General features: G+C 40.3%; 1 protein-coding gene across 1 annotated transcript in view; it reads left to right on the forward strand.

The window, feature by feature from the left end:
- The first annotated feature begins 888 nt into the window (after positions 1-888).
- LOC141767575 (contactin-associated protein-like 4) overlaps positions 889-19,467 on the forward strand; it is a 110,284-nt gene continuing 91,705 nt past the window's right edge. Inside the window, exons 1-2 of the mRNA XM_074635043.1 lie at positions 889-1,377; positions 19,128-19,238. Coding sequence (XP_074491144.1) covers positions 1,248-1,377; positions 19,128-19,238 — 241 coding nt within the window. The 5' untranslated portion in view covers positions 889-1,247. The remainder of the gene's footprint in view (positions 1,378-19,127; positions 19,239-19,467) is intronic.

Consider the following 19,467-nt stretch of genomic DNA (forward strand, 5'->3'; position numbering starts at 1 on the left):
CTCCACCTCTACATGTGCATGCGCGCACACTCCACACTGCAGAAGAGTTAGTAGCTCTGAGAATATCTAGTAAATGTACAGTGGACGTTTGTGCAGAAATAACTGCTGCAGCTCCTCCAGACCAACAGAGGTTTCCCGTGTCTTGTGAAGTGACGGGGCTCCGCAGCGAGAAACGTTAACGTCTCCAACCGGGTGCCGGTGGCTCCCTGCGGGCACAGTCGGGAGACGATAATGCTTCTCTTCCTGCTTCAGCCCCGGCACCGACCTGCTTTTCCTGCTTCAGCCCCGTAGGCTGAAGCAAGAAAAGCCAACACTAGGATCAGCAGTGATTCATGGAGAGACCTTCGTCTGGTCAGCTAACATTACTGCCAAGCAGGGGAAAATATAGAATGATATTGTGGTTTTAGCTGACGTGTGTCGCCTCACTGTTTTGAGCGATGTTCGTTCATGTCTATTTAGAGCGAGCAAGCGCGAACCCGACGCTGACATTCTTTGACTTAACGGCCACAGGTGTCGCTGTTAAGATGCATTTCTGAAAGTTACAAATAGTCCCTTTAATTGAGAATGAAATAAATGTGAACATAGTAAACTTACAACTCTCTATATTTGCATGCAAAGAAAGTGCCCTTAATTTTCAAACAAATGAAAAAATAAAAAATAAATAAAAAATGAAGCGTTGATGTATAACATTAGGGCACAAGACAGTACTGCTAAACAAAGTTATAAAAGAATCAGGAAGTCACAGCACCACTTTGTAGTGTCCTCGAGCAGTGATGCAGTGATGCATTTAAAGTCCCCCCCCTGCACTCTAAATGTGTGTTGCCTATTGCTGCTTCACTTGACCTTAACTGTGCAGAATGATGTATGTGCAGAGTTTGACACCAGAATTAAATCAGAGTTTAACCAGCCACATGCTCTCTCCCAGTCCTGGGACTCTCTCCTTCAGGATCTCATTGTGGGAGGAGGAGGCAGTGCATGCCTTGGACTCGGACCTGCAACAGTCTCTTAAAAGCCCTCCCTCCTCTTTTTTCCTCGCTCATTCTTTCCCCCTCCATCACTTGACGGAGGGCAGGCGGTGTAAGAGCATCCCCACCGGGTACCGGCCGGTCCTCCACACTGTGGCAGCAGCAGGGCTCCTGCAGCGCAGCGCACCAGAGCGCAGCTGAAGGAGAGGAGAGAAGAGGAGAACAGGAGGAGGAGGAGGAGGAGGAGGAGGAGGACGGACAGACTGTCTCCTCTCCGACTGCATGGTGGGATTATACTCTGCAGCATCCCGTCGCTTCAACATGCCTTTGCGGAGTAATAGAGTCGCTGGGATTACTGTGCTGGTCGCCTCGCTGCTGCTGCTCGGCTCCTGTGGGACAGCAGGTGGAGAAGGTGAGAGAGCATCTCTGGTGCGCCTCCTGCTCTTCAGTGTTGTTAAAAGGGACCACTATTATTGCACTATAAGACATCAATTTGTAACAATGAGGTTGGGGAATACTGTATTTGGCTGGTTGATGACATGTAAACTGTTGATGAGACTTTAAACTCTCTACATAATGACAAATCAGCTCATTAAGAAAGACGAAGAGAAGATTAAAGTGTTTTTTTTTCTTCTTCTTTGTCTTGATATAATAGCTATGGCAGAGTGTAAATTGGTCAAACATGATAAGAGCTACTTATCATTATGAATCCAAATAAGTGAAATATGTTTAAGTATATCTATTGATTAATCAAGAGAATCCAAACTCAAATAACTATTCTAGGGCTGCCAAATGACACCTTCAGATGTCCTGTTTTATCTGACCAGCAGTCCAAAGACATCAATTTGTAAGGGCACGGGCTAACAATGAGGTTTGGGAATACTGTATTTGGCTGGTTGATGACATGTAAGCTGTTGATGAGACTTTAAACTCTCTACATAATGACAAATCAGCTCATTAAGAAAGACAAAGAGAAGATTAAAGTGTTTTTTTCTTCTTCTTCGTCTTGATATAATAGCTATGGCAGAATTAAAATTGGTCAAACATGATAAGAGCTACTTATCATTATGAATCCAAATAAGTGAAATATGTTTATCTATTGATTAATCAAGAGAATCCAAACTCGGATAACTATTCTAGGGCTGCCAAATGACGCCTTCAGATGTCCTGTTTTTATCTGACCAGCAGTCCAAAACACCCAAAGATCTTCAAATTACAATGAATGTAAGAGAAAAGCAAATCCTGGCATTGTAAAAGCTGCCGCTTTGGTAATTTTGCTTGACAAATTGCTTCAACATTTATCAATACAGTTAATCTTATGATTAATTGACTAATTGTTTCCAGCTCTAGCTTATTCCTAAAAAAAAAAAAAAAGTCATGAAATCTGCATTCATTCATTTTGTACGAGCTCTCACTTTTATTTTTCTTATAAATAAACGCAGAGGGAAGTTAAGGCAGCATCTGATCTGATCTGTGACCTGTTTCTCCAGTTTGGGAAGAAATGTTGCTCATGCAGTTTAATCTTTGAATTTATCGATTTAAACAGTTTGCTTGGTCTGATCCGACCACCGTGGGGGCTTGTTGTTGAATGGGAGCTCACGTCCTCTGGGGATTTACAACTGTCAAGTTTTTTTTTTAAGAAACAGCGAATCCCACAAGTTGTGTTCTTATTTTAGCTTTTTTTCCCCAGCATTTGATGTTTCCTCATGAGAGAAAGAGAGGAGAGACTGTGGTCTTTCCGTTGAGATGTAGGAGGAGAGCTGCACAAGAGGATGCTGCTGCTTCGGCTCCAGTTTTATACTCTGAGCAGGTTTCAGAAAAGATCCCAAAAAGTGGGTAAAGTGATGATTTCAGAAGTGAAGTCACCTAAAAAGTTGCTTATTTAATGGCTGCTTGAGTGACAGATTTTAAGGAATGAGTTAATTTACCCTGCAACAAGTGTGAGCAATAGATACAGTAGATGACCTATTCCCCGCCGTTGTTACGTCCCTAGGTGCATATGAGCTGTTATTTTCCTCTCGGTCCTTGAACTCTTGAAGTAGTGGCTCTTTACAATCTGATGAATCTTCCAGCCTGTAATACTGTACTCTCTTGGAATGATGCAGTAAATAAGGGCAGCTTTTAACGTGGCATCCCTGTAGGCACATAGACAAAAACATCACTAATGAGCCTTTTCACACACACAAACACACACACACACACACACACACGGTTGGGTGAGGAGGGTAGAGAGGAGGGATGAGCATTAATAGGCATTGTGGTTTCTCAACTGTATTGATTTGTTTGGGAAGACAACAGCTGTAGAAGGAAAACAAGAGGTATTGATAGTATGGATTGGAATTGACCCAAATCCAGATGAAATGGGTACATTGTCTGTGTTGGCTCAGACACAACATTTTCCAAGAGACAAATCACTAAACCTGAGATTGTACTGTATCACCCCACTGTGCTTCATATATTCTGCTCTGCAGCACATTGTCCATCAGTCAGAGCCTTTATCATCACTTAATGACCTGTCTACTGTCCAGATTATGCCTCCCAAGCAATGAAAAGGTTTCAGCGCAGTGAAGAACTATGATATCACTCATCCTGTTTTGTACATGAAGGACAGGAGGTTTCAGTCATTGTCATATCCATCATCTTCAGCGATGCTCTCTCTGTCTTCCTCTGTTAATATACTGTATGTCTCTCCCTCTATCTCACACTCACACACACGTTCATACTAAAGCTGACAGCGTGGTTCATCACAAGTTGATAGTTGAACAGCTTCGGAACCAGACATTGTCTGACAATTTCTGTAACTTTATGAAACCGACAATCCAACATTCACGGCCACTTCATGCAGCGATTCGCCAGCTGTGTGGAAGTTAGAGAGTAAGCAGCTTCTCTCTCAAGCTCTCTTTTTTCATGCGTTTAACAGCTATCACTATGACTTGCTTCCAGGAGAGAATGTCTGTCTGAAAATGTGCACCATTATTCCCATATTTAAACATTTATTGTGTCCCACTTCTCTCTATGGGAGTGTGGGCGTTTGAAATAGCTATAAACACTTTATCCAGCATGGTCGGATAACGTATCATACAAACTCTTGCAGCATAACTCGGCCCTTATGCTTGAAGTGAAGTGACGATCCTCACTGATATGACCCTAACCCAACTTGTGTTGACCCAGAAGACGGGTGTACACTCAAAATGACTAGTTTGTTTAAGACAAGTCATCAGACTGCGTCTGAAGGCAAAAGTGTTTCTAGCTGTTTTGAACATGTGGAAAGCCTCCTATCACAGAGAGGGGCCAGACACCATTAATCTCTCAAATGGGGATAATGGCTCACACTTTCAACATATACACGAAAAGTTAGATAAGTAATTGTATGAAAAAAAGAGATCTTGAGAGAAAGCTTGAAAGTTATAGAGAGGGTTTTTTGATGCTGTTTAACCATACTACAAGCACTATTACAATTACATCCCTAACCATAATTTCACCTGAACCTAATTCTAAAACCAAGTCTAGAGACACCACAAACAGCTGTTTGTTAAAGCAATAGGTTGTTTGTGAGTGCCTTCCAAAACAATTTAAGAGTTTCTTGCATAGACTGTATATAAGAAGTGGACGTAGTCACCATGATGTCACCCATTGGTTTGTGGACTGCCTTTTTAAAGCCCTTAGTTCAGCAATTTTTGCAACCAGAGGAGTCGCCCCCTGCTGGCTGTTAGAAAGAATGCAAGTTTAAGGCACTTAAACATTGGCTTCACTTCTCAGACCCGGAGATTGCCACCTGGTTTCTTGTGATCTGCCATCTCTATTGTAAAGTTTAGGCAACTAAAACTCAGTTAACATCACAGGAAAAATTCCCGTCAAGGTAAGAAGACACCAGTGGTGACTGTTGGTCAGAGATGGCTCAGCCTCCAGTGTAGATGTCATATGCTTCGTATGCGCAGCCTTTCACTCTGACCTCTTTCGAAGTGGTTTTGTGGCAGTATAACAATGTCATACTACTGCTGCCTAGTGAGAAAGAAAAATAATTATTTGCCTGACTGCAAGAGGTCACTTGTCAGGAGCACACAAGTCGTTGTGAGCATTCGAGCAAATTACTTATGCTATCTTTTTTTCTGGTGGGGATTGTCAACTAGTCATCATCATAACATCATCTTTATCATCACCATCATCATTAGTCTCTGGAATGCAATCCGTACCTTCTTCCTCCCTTCAACTTCAACTTTATGGTGTAATTTGTCTACTCACACACTCCTCCTCAGTTTCACTTCATTTTGCAAATACAGTACCATCGGTACCACTTCACCACAACAAGCAGTGTACAGGTATAGACACATTACATTTTTCTAAAACCTTACAGAAAACACAATTTGATCTGCATTTTGATTATTGCACCGGTGTTTCATCTCTCAGGTGGCTGAGACAGGATGGTAGGCGTGTTTGATTATTTAACTAGCTAAAGCGGAGATCGGAAGGAAACATTAAGGCACTGTTATTTTCTCAGACTGCTGGAAATTCATCTCCTCCAGTCCATCGTCAGACAGAGAATAAGGTGGTAAAAAATATGCTGGGAGAGGAGTTGATTTAAATATGGGCCTAGCTCCCTGTTTCATATGCGAACAGCCCTGTCTCATAAGAATTTATTACTTTTCAATGAGTTGGTGGTGTGCACTGAGAGAACATAAAACTCTGAATAAAATCAATTTGGTGTGAATGCGTGAGGCATTTTCTCTGCGAAACCCCGCTGTCCTTTGTGCTTCGTGCGACGGTGGCGGCGTCTTAGGGAACCGCCATCAGGAAAGAGCAAAGTAGTGGAGGATAAATCGCCCCTAACTTTTCCTCTATCGCGCCATTTATGAAAATGTGTTTAGTAGAAGTGGAGTCATGAAAAGGTTGTGATTAAGTCAAGGTTACATAAAGGTGGCAGCGGCTTGGTGGTGTGAGCCTGGAGCTGCCAGTCATGACTCCAGATTTATTAATCCAGGGACAAGTAGTTAAGCGATAAAAGTGACAGAGAACTGCAGTCCATCCATCTGGCTTTGTGACCTGAGGAATTTTGTGTTTGCCCAAGGCCAACTCCCCAGTGGATGCCTGCCTCCCTAAAAACAGACCCATTCATCAAATGGCCCTGTCATTATCTCAGATGACTTGTTATTGGTCCAAGAAGCCACATTCTGCTGAGGTCACTATTCACTGTCACTCTCTGAAGCTGGAGGAAAGTAGAAACTATGGGCATCAGCTATTAGCAAAAACACACAGTCTTAATGATGAGGGACATGATGATATACTGTGGATTCATCACCTTTTTTTTCTGACAGCCCGTTGGGGCTTTATGTGACTCATAAATTCAGTGACAGTTGATATCCAATTCATAAAAACATATATTTTTCTCTTTTCCAAAAAGCAAGGATGGTGGGTAAGAAATTTCTCTTAGGAAATAATTTGTTCTCTTTGCTTTTAGACTAGAAAATCAGTGGTGGAAGAAGTATTCAGATTAAATAGTAGTATAGTAAACAGTACAATATTTTCCTCTGAAATGTAGTAGAGTAGAAATATAAAATATCATAGAACGGAAGTAAAGTACAAGTACCTCAAAATTGTACTTAAGTACCTGAGTAAAGGCACTTGGTGACTTTCCACCACTGCAAAAAACAAGTCAGAAACGAGTCCCCCCAATGGTAATATGCTAAAAGATATATTGATAGACGTGTGCGCCTTTTTAAGCTGTTGATACTGCACATAACATAACTTAAAAACTCTTATAAAACATAATGAAAAATTGAGAATTTTGTTTTCAAATCATATTTGCTCCAATACTGCAACTTTAAAGGCAGGGTTGACAATGTTATCCAGTATACACTATTTGTTATATTGGTTGAAATGGCCTTTACACCCCGACAGCGATCCATTACTTATGAGCTCTGAAAAAGGACTGGAAAAGAGCAGTCATCTGTAGCTGCTGTAATCCTGTAAAAACGTCTACCAATCACTGCCTCGCGGTCTGCTTGGAAAGAACCTTTTTCGTCTCTGTCTTCTAGTGATTTTATTTTTTGTTTTTAGAAATAGAAAATGAAAATCAACCCGTTTTTTAAGTTAAGTTCATCCCTTTTTGACCCTGATAAAGAAAAACGCCTTGTTTTTAAATTGTTTTTGTATTTTTAAAACGAAAATCAAATAACCACTAATTTTTTGTTTTTTAATATCCGTTTGTGAAAGGAAAATCAAATGACCAAAAGATACACTGACCAATTTCCATGATACAACTGGTCTAAATTTTCAATGTTTATTTGATTATCTTTCAATATTTCTCAGGGCGAGTGTTTAGTTTATTATATTTATTATTTATAATTGTGTTCTTTTTCTCCTTGTTTTTAAGGAAGTATAACAGCTATACTATACTATACAAATTTAGACCAGCTGTATCAAGGAAATGCTACAGAGTCTAATAAAATATTGATGATTCTAAGCATTCATAAACTATAGACCTCAGATCATTTGTCACCATTGAGGAACCCCAAGAAAGAAAATTATATAGTTTTTCAAACCATACTTTGCCATAGAAATCAATAAAATATTAGGTAGTTTTTTGCTTTATGCTGTGCGTGCTGCCCCGAGGTGCATGCAGATCTCGGTGGGCATGCACAAACTTGGCAGAACCCCAGCAAGTTGCGTCAGCAAATGCTATACCGTGGGTTTCAGAATAAAAGTAGTGCTTTCTCTGTCTATTGTTCTTAGCGACCCTGTCTTTGAACCGGGACTTGTGAGTCAGTATCAGAAGCCGAGGGGCGTGACATTTGACTACTACTGTTATTGGCACCCCCACGTGGGACCGAACGGATGTTTGTTGACGCCCAGAAGCGTCCTGAGTAAGGCAAAATAATAAGAAAAGAGAAAATACAGGTAGTTTCTGCAGAAAAAGACACCGCCACACACTTCTAGTGGGTCATAAGTGATGATTGAGAGGGATTTTTTTATCAATCCATACATTGTTTTTTGTTAATTCTTGCATATTATACCTGTAAAGGAAACGGGTGGTAACAGTGGACAAAGCTGAGCCGCAGCTAAACAATTGAAGTATGTCTATTAGTGTGATGGGACAGAAGAAAGAAAGAAAATAGAAAAACAAGAGAAGGAGTTTGTAGAAGAAGAGTGCACAAAAAAAAGAGAGCGAAGAAGTGGAGGAGTTTGGTTCAGTGCCCTGCGTGGACATTCATTGTAGTTGCCCTCCGTCTTTAAGCCATGCAGTGACACTCCCAACTCCTTCTCTCATTTCACCCATCAGTGGGTTTTCTTTTTTTTCTTTCTTTTGTGTGTGTGTGGGCGTGTGTGAATCTGTGCGCGTGTGTGATGTCAGATTAATTCGCCTGACTCCCCTCATCTCACCTTCACACAGCTGCAGCTCTGTGGTGCACAGCAACACAAGTTTCAGCAATAAAATCCTGTTCTTCTGTATCATGATCATACTTTCCCGCCAGCGGGGTGATACTATATTGTAACATGCAATTACCTTTTCTTTGAAGAAAACCTTGCTTTTATGAAATAGGTTGAATGCTCTATTTGAAAGTCATTGCCACTTTCTCCATGGCAATGATCATGATCTGTGAGCAGAACTAAATTCACAAGAAATGAAAACCAATAATAAAACGAAGTAGGATATTGCAGAACATTTTAATAGATGTCATGCGCCTGTGAAAACCAGAGTCACATTTTTTTCCTTCAGGTTTTTCGCTAATTCCCTTTCTTGTATATTATCTGGTACAGAGACTACAAGCATGGCACCTTATTGTGAAGGTTAATAGCTTTAAAATGTAGTTTATTTATCAGCGTTTATTGGGCAAATATGACTTCTGAAAACTGCCTAACTTGCACAGAATATGGTGTTTAAACATCAAGCCCTCTAATGTATAAGTGCTATTAACAATATCTCTTAGACAAAACAAGACCCAAGTTGTAATAAGCTAGAATTTTCTTTTAAAGTGTTATTGTTATACATGTATAAATAGTATTACTGCACGCCTCATGCTACTTAAAAGGCTTTTCCTACACAAGTATCAGTATGTCTCAGCATTGTCCCTCATTGCTACTCCTGTCTCAATCAATTAAACAACAAATTAACATCAGATTAGCTATAAATACAGTTTACAATTACTTAACCTGTTGCTTTGACCTTCCTCCTTTCCGATTAAATGACAACCTCTTATATCTGTTGGCTGGAGGAGTGGAGTGGCACAGTGGGAGCAGGCCATGTAAGTGCCTCTTGAAACACAGTAAGTAGTAATTATACCCATCAGGACTTGTATTCATGTACGGATCTTATTCTGACCTCCTCTTCTTTGTGAAAATAGCCTTATGTAATGACATTAAACTTGCTCACCCCGAACCAGACACCATCAAGTTAATACTACTAGATCTTATTTCTATTGTTCATCACTTTTTTTTGTTATGGTAACATTTTACATTAGACAGTTTTTAAACAAGTCTATTTTAAATCCAGTTATGTTATTTTAGAACGACCAGAATGATGACCTAAACGACAAAAATATGACCCATGTTGCAAAAGAAACCTTGAATTCTCCTTTTTCACAACAAGCATTTATCTGTGAGGGCTATTATTTAAGATCTGAGAGTTGGTGAAGAGGCCTTGAGGAACAGAGTTGTTTTTCACTTACAGTTTCCAAGGAAACTTTGTCCTTGCTCACCAATCAGAAAATAAAAAATAACAAAATAGGGGTCAAGAGCATGCACTGTAGATACAGTAGTTCAATGTGAAACGTTGAACATAGAGGTTTCCATATTTTATTGTTTTAGAACAATGAATCAAAGTATTTAATGTTGCTTTTTTGTCACTGATCGACAGAAAAATATAAAGTACATGTTTGCATAATAGCGAAAAGGTGATTGAAGAGCACAAGTCGGGATAAATACAATAAAAGTCTATTTAACATTGTTTAACTGTAACTTTTTATACTCACCGTAGGTCAATGATGTACTGTATATTCCATCCTACTCAGTAACACAGTGTTTTTTTGTGTGTGAAGAATATAATCAAGTCAAAGATTACTGTGCTTAATTTCTAGCTGGATGTTTTTATTCAGCTGCTAAAATACATCCTCTGTTGTAACCACAAGAGATGAAGCAGGAAAAAAGTTGATTTGTTGGTATTCAAAACGAAATGTTCATGCAGCAGCTTAATTACAGTCTAAAAGTATTATTTGCTCAATTTAGGAGATTTTCCTCCCAAGAAAAACATCAGCGTCAGTTGTTTCAGCAAGTGTCCCAAAACGCCACTTGTTTACTTTCAAGTGACAAATATACTTGCCGACCTTGAGACATTAAAAAAAGGGAGGATTTGTAAACCAAAATGGGGGTCTGAAAAATTTGAGTTACAGAGACTTTGTTTCCTGCATTCTGGTGACTTTTAAAGAGTGAAAATAACAAAAATAATAAGTACACTGCACAGCATTTTTATGTTAATAGTTTGATTTTACCTTTAACTCCCAGGAAAGAATACAGAATAATTTGCCCCTCTGCTGTGAACTAGTGTGAATCTCTAGCATAAACTAATATTCATCAGTTTTTATTTATTTTGCTCCTGCTTGAGTATTTCTTTCTCTTAGTTCTCTCCATTTCTCTCTCCTTCTCTCACTCACTGAAGGTCCTTTCAGACACAACGGCACCACTGCGCTCCAAAACCCGGTATTTCTAATGGCTTGGGCCATACCACGACGGCTTTTCGCTGCATTGAGCAAAGCCCAACTTTGGGCGCTGCACGCTGTGGCGAGCGCAGCTTAAACATGAGCTCAAACTGCGCTGTGTCGCGAGCATAGACTGCTTTCTTCCGCCGGGAAATGACCGTTGGAAACAGTAGGGATTATACACACTGTTCAGTTCCAGAAACAGGTTAAGATAACGAAAAGGAAAAAAAGTGTGAAAATTTGCCATAAATCAGGAGAAATACGGGAGAATTGTGACCTCGGGAGGAAACTGGGAGAGGGCAATGAAAAACAGGAAGCTCCTGGGAAAATTTGGATGGTTGACAAGTAACCCCTCTAGCGGCCAGGCGGATTAAGACCCTTGTCCATTGATAGAAAAGTTGGCAGTAGCATGACTTTGTGATAGAGCCTTGAAGTATGCAGGAGGAGGTCGGGTGGATCAAAACAACAAAAACACTGCTGATCGTCTCCCGTTTCCCTCCAAAAGTCAATGACAAAAGTCCCATAACCTTGATTAGTGTTGTTCTGCAGATCAATTACAACATATTTTGTAGTTTAATTTGGAGGACTTGCTGCAATTTATAGACACTGTCCTACAAGATCTATGTAGCTCAAGGTTTGAGTCATGCTCAAGTCAATGCATTGCTTGATTATTTTAAAGAAAATGTTTTAGAAATGTAATTTCTTCTCCACCCAGAGGGAAAGCCAACCCTAAGTGCTGGAGGCAAAAGAGGAGCAAGATAATTTGTAGTGTCTTTTTTTTTTTTTTTTAACAAAGTGACTTAATGTCCTCTAAATGAGAAAAGGAAAAGAAAAGAATGCCGTTCAATTTCTTGTCCCTATTTTGAAATGCAAATATGATCCATTAATGAAATGCTCATCACGTACTCCCCCTGGGTCCATTAGTAGAAGTGATGCAACCTGCAGCAATTCTCGCAAATCTGCATAAGACTGACATAATTCATTTGGAATGATTTTTGAATCTTCCCTATCATTACTGATGTGTTTTGCATTCATTTTTTTGTTGCTTGTCTCAGCACTCCGCATGTATGCTAATGTGATGAGCGTAAACCTCGCAGACTCCAGATAAATGTTTTAATTGCTACTTTGTGGCAGTGCAGTTTTCTTTTGATCATTTAATTCTGCTGATTAGGTTGGCCTCCCATGGAGCAACATATTAATACAGTTAGCACAGAAGAAATTACAGCATTGTTTTCATACCGTTTTACAGAGAAATAGCAGTTAATTATGTTGCGGAGAGCGGTTTATCTACAGTGTACTATACATGTAATGTGATTTTCTAACAAGGGAGGTTTTAGATGGCGAGAGTCAGCAGTATTAAGGGACTGCCTGATGTGTCACCAACAGACAGATGAAGGGCTGGAAATGAGGAACAACTATTTCTCTCATTGTTCGCAGTCAGCCCGGCAGCAGAGCGTCTCATTTAAGCTGTCAGGCTGTCAGGATTCACATCAGTCTCAGCCAAACTGCTTTACCAGGCTTGCTATTAGTTTGACTTACGCAATTCTGGATGACTCAACGAAATACTTTTAGGTTACACCTCACAACTCGGATAGAAAGTCACAAACTGAGTCAATAAGTAAAGTTGATTTACTTATGAAGGCTTTTGGAAATCCGTTATCAATCACAGCTGATTTGTAGTTTAAAGTGGGCATAATTTGGAAATAGAAACTTTATTACAGACAGGCTCAGTGAGACTATAGCGTTCATTGTAAAGAAACTACATTTTTTGATATCTCAGTCTGTGATCTGCAAGAGACAGATGACAAGGCAGAGATTTTTTACTCATTGTCAGAATACAGGATGTCATCTTGAGTAGTTAAGACAGTTTTTTGACTTTGGGCATTTTTAAGTGTCAATCCTAGAGCTGTCCCGAATACCATTTTTTGGGCTTCGAAGCTTTGGTGAGAAGTATTCGAAGGTATTCGAAGCTTCGCAACGTGCCTCAAGGCAAAGCAGCGCCACGCAACCCGGGCGTGGTGCAATGCAGCAGGCTGACATGTTCTTCTGTCTGGCTGTCTCCATCTCCCCCGTTTCAGTGTCCGGGACAGTGCCGCTGCCACACTACTGTACAGTTTTTGTGTGTAGAGGTACACACCTCACACAACACATACACAAACTGCAATATCCGTCTGAGAATAACTAATAATAACTAATGTTGAATATGAATAATGAATAATGTTGAGGGATTATTCCTTATTTTTATACATTATTATTACATATTTATATAAAAACAAATTAAAAAAACGAAGCATTCGAATGCTGATTTGGAGGTCGATTACCATGGCAATGGTTGAAGCTTCGACGCATTCGGGTCAACCCCGATCAAACCTCTTTTTCTTTCTGGTCATGTTCCTCACCCTTCTTTCTTTAGATACACTAATGGCGTGGCCGTTTGGATTGCTTGGCTCCAAGTGTTGCTGCTTGCAGCGTTGTCAGCGGTCATGCCCGTTCAGAGCGCATGGAGCACAGATAGAGATTCCTTTCTTTATAGTTAGATGTGGGACTAGACAGAATGTATACTTGTTTGAGTGTATATGGATTATTCCTGTTTTTACCCCTTTTAGTTTGAGTGTCTATCACCATCTCAAAAAAAATACAACAAATAGTAACTGTCTGAAAATAAACTCTTAATGTTTATATCCATTATTATGAAGACAACATAAACAGAAGTTTGATTCCCAGTTTTTTTGGGGTTCAGGTAGTAAGTTTGAGTATGAATATTATTGTTATTAAATATTTATTTTAGTGTTGCCTCTAAGTTCGAAAAGTTGCTTAGAGTTCAAACAGTCCCACAGTGTGTAATGCAGATAAACTAGGGCTGTCAATCGATTAAAATATTTAATCGCATGATTGTCCATAGTTAATAAAAATGAATCGCAAAACGATTGCAGATTTGTCAGTATTTAATACTCTTATCACATGGGAGTGGACAAATATGCTTGCTTTATGCAAATGTATGTATATATTCATTATTGGAAATTAATTAACAACACAAAACAATGACAATTATTGTCCAGAAACCCTCACAGGTACTGCATAAAGCATAAAAAAAATATGCTAAAATCATAACATGGCAAACTGAAGCCCAACAGGCAACAACAGCTGTCAGTGTGTCAGTGTGCTGACTTGACTGTGACTTGCCCCAAACTGCATGTGATTATCATAAATTGGGCATGTCTGTAAATGTCTTGAAAATGGCCATGTCAGTTTTTGCTCCCCAAAATTTAGCGCAAGTTTGTGCGTTATTTAGCCTCCTTCCTAGAATGACATACTTGGCACCAATAGATACCGAGGTTTTCTAGTTTCATATAATGCCAGTATCTTCACTCTAGCTTTAAAACTGAGCCTGCTACATCCTAAAAATCACAAGTTGAATTAATGGGTTAATGAAATTAGTGGCATTAAAATTAATTTGCGTCAACGCCTTATTAGTGAGTTAACTTTGACAGGCCTAAGATGAACCTTTGTCTGCTGTCACCTCTTTGGTAAAGGGTGAGAAGTTTGTAAAGACACAAACAGACAAGCACAGCTGTTTTCCACTCGGCGGTGGCTGTTAGATCCTGCTGACTCTGAGAGAGAGGGAGATCACACTGATCAACAAGTCCACTCTGACTGTTTGGGACACTTCTACCGCTCTGAACTCTTTTACCTTTTGTTGAAGTGATGGATGGTACTCATCAGTATTCAGCATCTCTGGATCTGCTGTTGTCTCTCTGGGCACTCACTATTTCACTAGAATGGTAAACTGGATGATATACTGCAGACATATGGACTTTCTGTCTCTGCTTTTGTTTCTCTCTCTCTCTCCTGTAACCCTACGCCTCAAGCGCAAAACACACCAGCCACATCACAGTGTTGTCATTTGACTCGCATCAATTGATTCTTCATACAAACAGTAGTTACAGTGATGTGGTGATCCAGGGAGCAAATGTAATAAAATTGCTGCCTTTCTAAAGAGTTGATGCCCGTCGATGCTGGAAAAAAGCCCAGCGTTTGAACTTACATCGAAAACAATGGCCACAGATGTTTTGACAAGTGTCATAAGCTGCTTGAGTTTGCTGTCCTTTAGTCTTTCATAGAAAACTGAACTGAAACTGGAACTCCTCGGTACGGTTCCAGATGTAAGAAAATCATATTGACATTTGTAGTTACGCAAATGACATCCATTTGTCCAAAGAATAAATAAAAAAATAAAAAAACATTTGACATTGTTGTTTATTAAATATTTGTATATATATAGTGGTCTTTAAAGGTGCTCTATAGGATATTCAGAGCATTAATATGGCAGCAAACAAATGTTTGCTATGTAAAGATATAGAGGAGTAATGTCTACCTGAGCAGAGAATGAAGTTTCTCTCCCTCTGTTTGTGTTGTAATCCGAGCTTCTCTGTGCTTTGTTGACATAGCTAGGCCGGCCGCGCATGTTTTTAGTGCATGTTTGTGCATGTGTGCGTGCCCCACTGACTAACTCATGGCCGCTGCTCTGCACGGCACTCATATGGCGGTTACAGCTGATAACGTCGTCGTCGACTGACCGCGCCGTTGCGGAAGCGTAGCACCCAACCTCCGGTCCCCCCCAGGTTAACACTGTTATCTCTGTCAGCACTGTTGCAGTTGTTTTCACTGTTAACGCTGTTAGCACTGTTAGCTGCGAGCCGCCACTGAGAGCTGTGCGGAGGCAAAAGAAATGCTGCCAATCTCGCATTTCGCACCTTTAACAAATATCATTTCCCACAAGCCAGGTTAAACTGGATTAACTGGTAAATTTGAGGCCATTTGAGAGGTTATTAAACAGGAGATGTTGACCTTCCTGGACCAGATGTGGCTGTAACAATAGCACACCTCCGTAGCTTTTTAAAAAAATATTTCTAAAGCGAAGAAAGAAGTGAAGATAAGACTGATGAAGGAACAGGGGAAAATAGTTTTGATGACATCAAATCTGCGCCGGAAAATCTTCATATTTGTTAAACGATAATATTGAACTGTGATAAAAATTCTTTGACATATTAGGTTTTTACTTCGGTCAGTATTGCAATTGAATCCCCTTCTGCTGTCAGTCTCCTTCTGTCAAGAGTTCAGTAAAGAAACTGTGCCTTCCTTGTAGCTCTGTTTTAGAAAAGCTTTTTAGATCCATATATATCTGTGTCTGACAAAGCCCCAGCCAGTGGCTGACAGTTCAGCAGCCTTTTACCCTCATTTTCCTCTAAGCTCTCTGTATTTGTGCTTTACCTTTTTTCACAGTCACCTTTCAAATGTCACTACTCCTCCGAGGAAAATCAGCCTCGCCTGTTCAAACACCTCTGCTTCTTCTAACCCAGCTTTTCTTGCCAAGGCCGTGCTCTCACGACACATTATCCCACTGAGGTTTTACAGCGCTCATTTCACCTCTCTACACTAATTCTGCTGTATTCTGCAGTCGGTGCTCTGCTATAATCCACAGCTTGCTCTCTGGCTCTGTCAGCTTCAGGCCTGGCAAGATGGAGATGAAGAAACGGTAGCATTATGAAAGATGTTAGGATCTGCCAACATCTAAACAGGTTGTTTTCTTTAATTAGACATCATTAGATCAAGAGTGAAAAAAAATGTAACGGATTCATTTTTGATGCACTGATAGATCCAAATAGTGAACAGTCAAAAGACCCTTTTCATAGTCGACGTCATCAAAAATATGTGCGTGCATGTTGGCAAGGGAACGGAAGTGGCGTTTTATTCAGCTAGTACCTAATGAATTAAATAAGGGCTATTCAAGTGTTCGTACTGGGAAGTTGATTTACCCTAAAAAATATATATATTTATCCGCTGAGTTACAGACGTCTCTTTCCCAATGTAAGCCTATGGGAACAAGTTTTTTTTGGGCCCAATAGCATCATGTGACGGACACGGAAGTTGTAATTCCACCGTTTGGCCACTACGAAAGTTTGCTTCAATGTCCGGCGCTCTTCCTGGTGGCTTGCTTTAAACATTGAATCAAAACTGTTACCAGCTCAAAATGTCTGGTTGTTGTGTGTTCGGTTGTCAGAATCAATATTCAAACAGAGGACTCAAGCTCTACAGAATTCTACTCACTGACTAATCTGGATCTGGAAAGTCAATTTGTTTAGGTTGCATTCACTATCCTTGGTGATTATTGCCCTTGCATAGCTTGTCAAGCTATTGCACTCCGCCGTACTTCTGTTGCCAAACTGCGTGCGCACACTTGCGTACGTCATCATTGTTTGCAAACTGTAAAATGGTCCATTGACATTAACAGTACTAGGAAATGTGCTCTTTAGCCCATTTGGAGCACATCACAATTTTGACTCTTTTTCCTTTGTTCATGTTGTTATGAAGGACTTTCTGAGTATTGCCATATGTCAACATGTCACCGGTGTCAGAACATGTTCTGTATAACTATAAGCCAATCGAGCTGGCTGGGATGTTTTCAGTAGTTTCTTAATATTACTTTCTTATTTTAAGCTGTGCAGTAGTTTGCTTGGATTTGCATTTTAAGGCATCTTTTTTGCATCTGAAAACTTAAAAACATTAACCAAAGTTTTGAAAATTGAGAACTGAGAGGACAATTTCACATGTTTGGCTCATTAATAACAAACACATGAGTGGTGAGCAGAGGAAGCTTTAGTGGGTTCAAAAGAGATCTTCCAATATATGACGGTGCACTACCACATAAAGCCATGACTTTCCCGTAGATTCCTTTCTGTTTGAAGATGCAGCAAATGACCTGAGCATGAATGGAAATACACAGACAAACTCTGAAGTGTCTGCAGAGAGGAGTTAGGTGGATATGACAGGTTATTCAAAACTTGTCAACAGCCTGTGGTTTATAGTCTCCGGTAATGAAAATCCCTCTGTGCTTGAAATGAAGTACAATAATGTTGACAAAGTAATCTCAGCTGAAGCCTTGTTGTCAGTGGAGGGAGACAGGACCTTAGCACTTCTGAATTTTTTGTGAATAATTTGAACTGGCTCTCTTCTCAGTGGTGGAAAACAACATCCATTAAAAAAAGAGTTTTAGATTACACTTACACAGTAATCATGGAAACGAGTGAACATCTGATAATTACTTAATAATCAGGTATTCTGGGGAAACCGCTTCCCCGTGGATACATGACAAATCAAGTCACCACTCCTGTTTCATAACTGCTTTTGTCAGCTGCAGAAAAACAGCCTTCAAAGTAATTTCTAGCTGAAGGACTCAGAGAGCAGGACAGCAGAGTAGATACTGGCTGACCCAGAGATCTTCCATGGACAGGTGGCTTCCTACTTTCTATTGAGAAGTGCCTCTTACAGTAATAAAGTATAGCAACACATGCGAAGGCATATCACTTGATAATCCCTAACTATAACACTTAAAGGGACTATTTGTAACTTTCAGAAATGCTTGTTAAAAGCGACACCTGTGGCCACTAAGTCAACGAAAGTCAGCGTCGGGCTCGCGCTTGCTCGCTCTAAATAGACATGAACGAGCATCGCTCAAAACAGTGAGGCGACACACTTCAGCTAAAACCACAATATCACTCTATATTTCACCTGCATGACAGTAATGTTAGCTGACCAGACAAAGGTCTCTCCATGAATCACTGCTGATCCTAGTGTTGGCTTTTCCTGCTTCAGCCTCCGGGGCTGAAGCAGGAAGAGAAACGGTCGGAGACGATAACGTAACTCGCTGTGGAGCCCCGTCACTTCACAAGACACGGGAAACCTCTGCTGGTCTGGAGGAGCTGCAGCATTTATTTCTGCACAAACGTCCACTGTACATTCACTAGATATTCTCAGAGCGACTAACTTGTCTGCAGTGTGTAGTGAGCGTGCATGCACGTGTAGAGGTGGAGCGAGACAGCGAGAACGCGTGCGCTGTGTGAGTGAAGGCAAGCAGGCAGAGGAGGAGAGACTCCGGCCACACACGAGCGCGCATATGCGAGCGCGCATGGGATCCCGACGTGGTAGATTTATACCTGTAAGAAGTTACAAACAGTCCCTTTAGTGACGACTGAACAGATCAAATTTAACATTGGCACACTTGTATCCTTCATTTTGATACTTCCTCTTTGAGACTGTTGCCATATATCACAGTCATATACTTACTGTTCATGGGTCACTAATTCAGAGTTAATTTGTACTCAATTTATAACTCCAATTCCCACCCTTGACATTTATACACATCAAACTGTATGAGGCATGAAAAGGTCTGCACTGACTTCCCTCTCCCTCTGAAACCAAGTTGTCTTATTCAGGTTCCTGCTCTGTGTGACCCATTATCTGTTAGAGAGCTTCAAGTTTAACCTTTCAATTAGTAGAAAACTTCCTCCTTTCCTTCAGTCTGCTTTTCACCATTGTTACAGTGAGCTAACACGCTGTAACATATTCATCCACAGGTTCAATGAAATGATCCATGATTCTAAACTGTCTCTTCTGCTTTGTGATTGGTTCACAGAGGCATGCGACAGCCCACTGGTAGCCAATCTCCCGTTGTCATCATTCAGAAGCTCCTCCCAGCTAACCAGCAGTCATGGGCCGGTCTTTGCTAAGGTCAACAGGAGAGAAGGTGAGGAATCATCCAATGCTATGTCCATTGTCCATCTTAAATATTTTACCCCTTGCAGAAGAAGCACATTTCAAAATGGATTTATTGTTATAAATAATCTCTGAGCTCATCGATTGACTGTGATACATACTTTATTTGGTGCAGGACTTTGTTTCAGCGACTCATATTTAAAGCTACACTAGAAAGCTTTGCACTTTGGCAAACCTGAGTGTTTTAAAGGAATTCATTG

Source organism: Sebastes fasciatus, chromosome 5 (genome assembly GCF_043250625.1).
Source record: "Sebastes fasciatus isolate fSebFas1 chromosome 5, fSebFas1.pri, whole genome shotgun sequence".
Classification (NCBI taxonomy): Eukaryota; Metazoa; Chordata; class Actinopteri; order Perciformes; family Sebastidae; genus Sebastes; species Sebastes fasciatus.